Raw genomic sequence first — 7,829 nt, forward strand, 5'->3', positions numbered from 1 at the left:
CCAGTCTGGAATGCAGCCCCTTCCCGGAGCCCAGGGACACGTCCCAGGACACACAGACAGACAGCCCAGGGCACCCTGAGACCAGGACACGGGCCTGGGTGGGCCACACTCAGAGCAATTAACAGAGAGGCTGTTAACGAGGGGACAGACCCAAGGTGGGAAAGAAATGTGGGAAAGAAATGTGGGAAAGAAAAGAAGTTCGTACCGCTGCTTCGTCGTCCGCGTCAGGCTGAGGTGGGACAGACAGAGAGCACAGTCAGTTAGGACACACGGACAGTGGGACAACGGGACAAGGGGGACACGGACACGGGCAGAGCCAGCCACGAGCAGGGACAACGCTCAGAGAGGAGCCCACATACACAAACACAGACATGGAGTGAAAGCCATGGCTACAGCACTGGGAAAGAGCCTTGGACACGGCAGGGGAACAGACAAAGCACGGGAAGGGAAGGGAAGTGCCACCAAACTGTCCCCCCGTCACACACTCCCTGTTCCCACAGCACAGAGAGGTCCTGCCCCAGCTGGGGGGATGGATCTGAGCCAAACCCAGCGAGCCACAGCGGCTGCAGAAGCCGCCCTGCTCCGGCCGGCCCTCCTAGTCCCGCCAGGGAGGAACCGGATCCGGGCAGATCCCACGGGAATCGATTGCAAACCCAGGGTGCCTGGCACAGCCCCCATGCCCTGGCAGTGGGCAGCACCCTGCTCTCCTCTCTGGAGAACTGGATAGGCCTGGCTCCATCCCTCTCCTGCAGATACTGGGAGCAGTGCCGGGCTCTCCCAGGATCTGCATCGCTCTGGGTGCTCAGAGGGAGCCCCAACCCTACAGCAGCTCCAGGAGCCCAAAAACCTGTTTGGACACAGGGCAGGGAGCAGCCCCTCATCGGGGTCACAAGAACAGGGGGTAGGAAACCCCTGTCCAGAGGCACTGGAGGTCTGTGGTGCTGCCCCAGTGCCCCGTGGTGTTGCCCCAGTGCCCCGTGGTGCTGCCCCAGTGCCCTGTGGTGCTGTCCCAGCCTCGCCAAGACTCCCCCACCTGGATGTGGGATAATTAACATCACTTTGTGCCGGAGGAAGAGGAGCTCAGCTGAAGGGGGAGACAAGCGCACATCCACGGTGACACTGGAGGTGACACCATGGCAGGAAAGCCCCAGGGTGCTGCACTGCTGTCCCCAACCTCTTGCCAGAGGGTCCAGCTGGGCTCTCCCTCTGTGCCATCCCCAAAGCAGCTTCAGCCAACCCCCTCTCTGCCCCATCTGCTGAGCCCAGCTGGGCTGCCCGGAGCAGGAGGGGGCTGCTGGAGGGACACACGGCTCCGAGGGGAGAGCAGGAGGTGTGATGGCCTCGGCTCTGGGCACAGGCTGGTCGGCAGGGATGCCAGCCAGGCACGGGCACAGGACCAGGCACAGGACCAGGCCAGTGCTCCGAGGAGAGCTCCAGGCTGCCCGTCTGGCATCGCTGGCCCTTCCTGGCCAGTGTCCCCACAGCTGCCCCGGCCCTGCTCTCACAGATGGCCCGTGACCACCCGGCCCTGGAGCAGCTCTGTGGGCAATCGGAGCCAGGAGTGACCACAGACCATGGAATCTGTTTGCATGGATGGACCAGCACCCACGTCAGCCGCTGGTCAAGCCCCTGGTGCTCCTTCCCAAGGGAGCAAGGAGCCAGGACCACGCTGCTGGTTGGGGGAGAGCAGCGGAGCGGAGCAGCGGGGCCTTCTCAGCTGAGCGGCTCCACGTCACGGAATCCGGGTGTTGGTGCTCCAGAGCACTTGGGAAGGCAGCAGGGCACGGAGCCAGACCCTGCCCACGGGGCCCACTCAGCTCACCCAGCACGGCAAAACCCAGAGCCCAGCTGAGCAGGACCCCCAGCCTGGCCCTGGCAGAGCTGCTGGGGGGGCAGAGCACAGAGAGGGAGAGGGGAGGGCAGGGAGAGAGAGAAGGAAGGGCACGGAGAGGGAAGGGCAGGACACCCACCTGTGCTCCCCCCGTGATGGGGATGGTGCAGGTCAGGAGGTTCCCAATGACGGTCTCCAAGGACACGCTCAGCCCGTCCACGTAGATGGTGTAGATCAAACCCAGGCTGTTCTGGAGGGGGGGAGCAGGGCACAGATGAGCAGGGCTGGGAGCTGGGGATACCCCCAGGGCTCGTCCCCAGCCAGACACGCCCTGGGATTGCCAATCCCAGGTGCAGTGCTCCAGGTCTTCCTCCTCCTCATCCACAGGGATGGGATATTTGGCACATGCTCTGTTTGCTTCCAGCCAGCACCACATCCCCATCCCCACACTGACCCCCTTGGAGCAGCAGGGCCTTCCCACAGCGCCGTGAGCAGAGTGACTGGGAATAGCTGGGCTCTCCAGCCCCCCAGCACTCCCAGTCCCACAAATACTCCAAGGAAGGGATGGGAAGGAGACCCTTTCCCAGTAAGGGCTGGTCGAGGTCCCCAAAATCTGGGCAATGCCCTTGACAACACCCTTTGACTCTGGTAAGCCCTGGGTGGTTGTTGTAGGTTCCTTCCACAGCTGCTCTGGCCAACCTGTGCCAGGGTCTCCCCACCCTCCCAGCCAGCAATTCCTTCCCAATCTCCCATCTAACCCTGCCCTCTGGCACTGGGAAGCCATTCCCTGTGTCCTGTCCCTCCATCCCTTGTCCCCAGTCCCTCTCCAGCTCTCCTGGAGCCCCTTTAGGCCCTGCAAGGGGCTCTCAGGTCTCCCTGGAGCCTCCTCTTCTCCAGGTGAACCCCCCCAGCTGTCCCAGCCCCATCCCCATGGACACAGCCCAGTTCCCAGCCCAAGCCCTCCCAACCCCTTCCCAGGCACACAATGCAGCACCTTCCCACAAACACAGCTGGCAGAGACCAACGCTCCGCAGGAACGGGCTGTTCCTCCCGGTTTCCCATTAACCAGGCGGGTCCAGGCCGGCACGGGGGGCCCTGGCTCCGTGTCCTGACATCGTTCGGGGTCAGCACAACCGGGCCCGGCTCCGGATGCAAAGGGCAGGATGGGAACGGGCCACGCTCCCACGGGTGCTGTGCCAGGGTGCTCCTGGAGCCCTCGCTCCCAGGGTCAGGAAGCCTTTCCCAGCATTGCTCCCCGAGCAGGATCCCGGCTGCCCCAATCCCGGACTCACCCTGAACACCTCGGCGTGGTCCAGCCGGGACACCAGCACCAGGCTCTTGGGAGCGAAGAGCTGGGCAGGTTGAACGGGAGACGACGACGACTCCTCCTCCTCCTCCTCGCCCTCACCATTCCTGGGGTGGCTCTGGGGCTGGGGAGACACACACCAGTCAGGGCATGGGGTTACAGGGTGCTCCTCCTCCTCCCCCCAAGATCCCAGTGCCAGGGTCAGGATTCCTCCAGCACAGGGAAGTGAGGAACCACTACTTTTCTGCCACTGACCCCCCTTCCCACCCAGCCATGGATTCCTCTGGCACAGGGAAGGCAGGAACCGCTGGCCAGAGCTAAATGCAGCTGGATACTTCCCCCCAGCACTGCTGCCCCCCGCCCCAGTGTCCCCAGCACCTGAGGGCTCTCCACGGCCTCCCAGAAGGTGAAGCAGGCGCAGTAGTGCCGCTCCGAGTTGATGTCGGTCAGCACGGCCACGAAGAAGGTGGGAGGATTCCTCTCTGGGAAGAGCTGCCAACCGCTGGGCTGGCAGAACTGCGGGGGAGGAGGGATGGGGTCAGAGGGGCTGCCAACCACTGCCCCTCGACCCCCGCGTTCCTGGAGGGTGTGAGAGCAAACCCCGACCCCACCAGCCCCGGATCCTGGGAACAGGGAGCTCAGTGTGGCACCACATCGCTCACGAAGCAGGCAGGGAAGGGTGCTCCGTGATCTGGGAATGGGGAGAGCACTGGGCTCTGAGCCCCCCTCCCCTCACCCACGGTACCTCAGGCACCCTCCCAACACCCTGGACGGGTTTCTGGGACTTCCCAAACCCCCTCCCAGGGGGGAAACTGGGCCAGTGCCATCCCCTCCTCTCCACAGGAACAGCAGGAGCTGCCTGGAGAAAAGCAAGTGGGAAGAAAGGGTGATTGATGGGACACCCCAGCCAGGATGGGCACCCTGCCCCCAACCACAGGAGCCCCAGCACAGGGGCTGTGAGGGGCTTGGCTGGGCGAGGGGCTGTTGGCACCTGGCACTGAGCCCCCCAAACTCTGCACGGCCCCCTGGGCTCTGCACAGACCCCCAAGCCCACCAGGGCACTGAGCCCCCCCAGGCTCTGCACACCTCCAGCCCACCACAGTGCCAGGCAACCACATGCTGGCACCACAAGGCCCAGGGAGGAAAGGTGACCCTGTGCTGCCAGGGACACGCAGGACACGGGCACCGGGGTGGTTCCAGGAGGTGGCACCGCTGCCCAGGGCACACACTGCCCGTGGCTGTGCCACCACTGCCCTTCCAGCACCTCCCAACCCCGCCGGGCCTGCCACTGGGACTTCCCAAACCCCCTCCCAGGGCCAGGGGTAATTCCAGCCAGCAGCCTCAGGACTCCCCCGGGTTTCCAAGTCTCAAGGGGTTTTCTGTATTTCCTCAGCCCTGTGGAAAATTCCCGGCAGTGCTGGGACCTCCCTGGGCGCGGGACAGCTCGGCTCCTTCCGGGGCCACACCGAGGACAAGGGGACTTGAGCAAAACCCCAGGATGAGAACGAGGTGGCACCAGGGCCAGACCGACCACAGGGCCCAACACACAGGGAGGAATCCCTGCCCAAACCCTCAGGAATCCAAGTTTCCACCTGGTGAGTTTTCCAGCTGTTCACCACTCCCTGTGCTCACGGAGCCTCCTCTGCTCCCTGGTAGGAGCTGAACACGGGCCATGGGGCAGGAGCTTGGATCTCCCCAGACACCCGGGGATGGCAGGGGAGACAAAGGCACCAGAGAACTTCAACACCACCCAGTCCCACCCTGCCCTGGGCAGGGACACCTCCCACTTCCCCAGGTTGCTCCAGCCTGGCCTTGGACACTTCCAGGGATCCAGGGGCAGCCACAGCTTCTCTGCCCAACCTGTGCCAGGGCCTCCCCTCCCTCACAGCCAAGTACTACATCCACATGGCTTTTAAATCCCTCCAAGGATGGGGACTCCACTGTTTCCCTGTCTCCTCTTCCCCTCAATAATGTTCTAAAACCTGGCGTATTTTCCAGCTTCAGCAAAAAAATATGACACACAATTAAAAGGGAAGTTCACCGAGTCCAACAGACTGAGTCACATCCACACCTCAAAGCTCATCCCATTCCACTAGCCCAGGTTGCTCCAAACCCCATCCCACCCAGCCTGGAACACTTCCAGGGATGGGGCAGGCACAGTCCCTCCAAGTCATTGTCCAAGAGCTCCCTTCCAGCTCTTAGAGCTCCCTTAGGCACTGAAAGTTGGATGTCTGGGACACTGGCTTGGCTGTGCTGCCGGAGGTGGAACAGTTCTGGAGGTCTGGGTGTCAAAACCATCCCAGAACCGCGCTAGGACACGGAGATCCTGTGCCGTGTCAGACAGACCAGTGGGATCGCAGCATGGAAGGACCAGAGCAATGGGAAGGATCCAAAGGGAGAGTGGGAACGGCCCTGACCCTCCCTGGAGCACACAGAGGCCCTGGATTTACAGGGATCTCCATTCCCATCGCACACCTCGCTCGGGGCTGTGGCAGCCACTACCACCAGGATCCCTCAGTTCTCCCGCTGCTCCCCTGGGAATGCCCACACCAGGCAGCTCCAGGGGCTCTGGAGGAGAGAGCTCTGGGCAGGGGAAGGAGGAGCTGCAACAGGAACACGTCCACATCCTGTGTGTGTGTGTGTGTCCCCAGAGGAACTGGATCCATTAACACGAGATATTTCTGTTTGGAATTGCTGTTGGACGCCACACAAGGCCAGAAGCTACAAATTCCAGCTCCCTGACACCCCAGAAAGCCTCTTCTCCCCCAAAAGCTGCTAAAAAGAACCAGCTGCGACCACAATGTCACATCCCACCCAATCCCCCGGGATCGGTTCCCTCGGATTTTTGGGAGCTGCCCTCGGCTCAGCCCCGCGTGCTGTTCCCCCAGGACACCTCAGAGAGCTTGTGGGAAGCCCTGGAGCCACCCCTGGCTCCCAACAGGACAGGGCTCCAATTGTTTAAATTCCAGGGATTTTTTGGCTGGACGGTTTGACCCCTGGGGGAAAAAAGCAGCTTTCCTCCTGTTTGGGACTGTTCCCAAGTCCCTGCAGACACCAGGAAACTCAGACCAGAAAAATAACGTGTATTTTTTTGCCTCGCACAAAACAGGCCCAGAAACATCCGGAATGGCGCTGGAGTTTTGGGGAACACGCGATGGGAAGAGAGGCCGGACACTGTCGATACCAGTGATGATGGGAAGCTGTCCAGCCCTGGTACAGCTGCCCAGGGCAGGGGGAGAGAGAGACCCCATCCCTGGAGGGATTTCAAAGCCCCGTGGATGTGGCACTTGGGGACAGCCTAAACGACTCCATGACCCCACAAACTGCTGAGGGGAGCAGAGCAGCCTCCAGAGGGGCTCAGTTTGGGGTCTGACCCTTCGCTGGCAGCGGAGCAGGATTTGGGAAGAGCTTCCATTGCAATTTAGCAACCCAGGGGAACAATCCCTCTCTCCTGGATGAGCCGAGCTGGTTTGGAGGATCCCATGAAGCACCACATCCAGCTGGGTGTGGTGCCATGTTGTGGGAATGACCCAGCACTGAGCTGATCCCAAAGCACTCATGACAGCTGGTGACTGTGTCCGGAGTGCTGGGAGGGATCCAGGCCCCAGCAGCTCCCAGGGATTCCCCCTGCTCGGAGGGAGCAAGGCAGCGGGAAAGGCCTGACCACACTCCTGAGGCTGCATCCCCGGCTCCTCCAGGAAACATTCCAGCATCCCCCCATCAGATCCTGTGGGATGTGTCCCGGTGTCACCCACCCTGGTGTCACCCACTGAGGGTCCCCAGTGACTCACCAGCTCGATGCCCTGCGGGAAGGGGTTGTCCTCCCAGTCCTTCTCCGGGAAGCGCTGGAGGATCTGTCCCTGTCCATCCCCGCTCCCTGCAGAGACAAGAGAGGGATTAGAGGGCAGGCAGGAGGAACCCCCACCAGCCCCGAGGGAATGCCAGGCTGGAAGCAACACTGGGATTAGAGGGCAGGCAGAGACCCCAGCCTGTCCCACAGGCATCAGGCACTGCCCACCCCAGCAGGGAATAGCGGCGATTCCAAAGGCTCCGGGAGCAAACAGCTCCCGGCGTTATCTACGCAGCGGAATGGCCGTGGGGCAGCACCTCCGGTCACGCTCCAGTCCAGGCTTCCTCCCTCCTCGTGCCAACAGGGATCACACACCCGGTCCAGAGCGGCAATTCCCTGCTCCTTATCTCCAGCCTGGCACTCGGCCTTTCCCAAACAACGGCATCCTGCCCTCGGCTTTGCCTTTGGCTTCCCTGCAGCTTTGTGGTGCCACGCTGGGCAGGCAGCACTGGGAGCACTGGGAACACTGGGAGAACTCCCACCCTCACCTGCCTCCCCCAGCCCACACCAACCCACACACTAAATCCTGCTGTTTCCCCATGGAGTCGGCCCGGACAGCATGGAAAGGGCTGCAGGCACAGAAGCTCCTGGGACAGCCTGAGGTGATGGCTGAGCTGCCTCCAGGAGCTGCCAGCCAGAGGGGAAGCACTTCCACACCAGACATGTCCTTGCAGCGATGAAGCTGCTCATGGATCAAGCTGGGGATCAGAAATCCCGAGGATTGTGGCACAGCCACGAACGCAGGCAGCCCTGTGACGGCAAAAGGGTGGCTATTCCAGCCCCTTCCAGAGCTGCTGAGGGATTATCACATCCACTGCATCACCCAGGGGACCACCCAGGGC

At 62.3% G+C, this 7,829-nt stretch overlaps 1 protein-coding gene across 1 annotated transcript in view; it reads right to left on the reverse strand.

Annotated features, from left to right (window-relative positions):
* Positions 1-7,829, reverse strand: part of SBF1 (SET binding factor 1) — a 40,546-nt gene that overhangs the window by 26,796 nt on the left and 5,921 nt on the right. The window contains exons 3-7 of the mRNA XM_027906399.1: positions 6,929-7,014; positions 3,516-3,653; positions 3,124-3,261; positions 1,971-2,081; positions 206-229 (exon numbers count right to left, since the gene is read on the reverse strand). Coding sequence (XP_027762200.1) covers positions 206-229; positions 1,971-2,081; positions 3,124-3,261; positions 3,516-3,653; positions 6,929-7,014 — 497 coding nt within the window. The remainder of the gene's footprint in view (positions 1-205; positions 230-1,970; positions 2,082-3,123; positions 3,262-3,515; positions 3,654-6,928; positions 7,015-7,829) is intronic.

This window comes from Empidonax traillii, unplaced genomic scaffold, assembly GCF_003031625.1.
Source record: "Empidonax traillii isolate 1590-97213 ecotype Southwest subspecies unplaced genomic scaffold, ASM303162v1 scaffold1292:size136317, whole genome shotgun sequence".
NCBI classification, from domain to species: domain Eukaryota; kingdom Metazoa; phylum Chordata; class Aves; order Passeriformes; family Tyrannidae; genus Empidonax; species Empidonax traillii.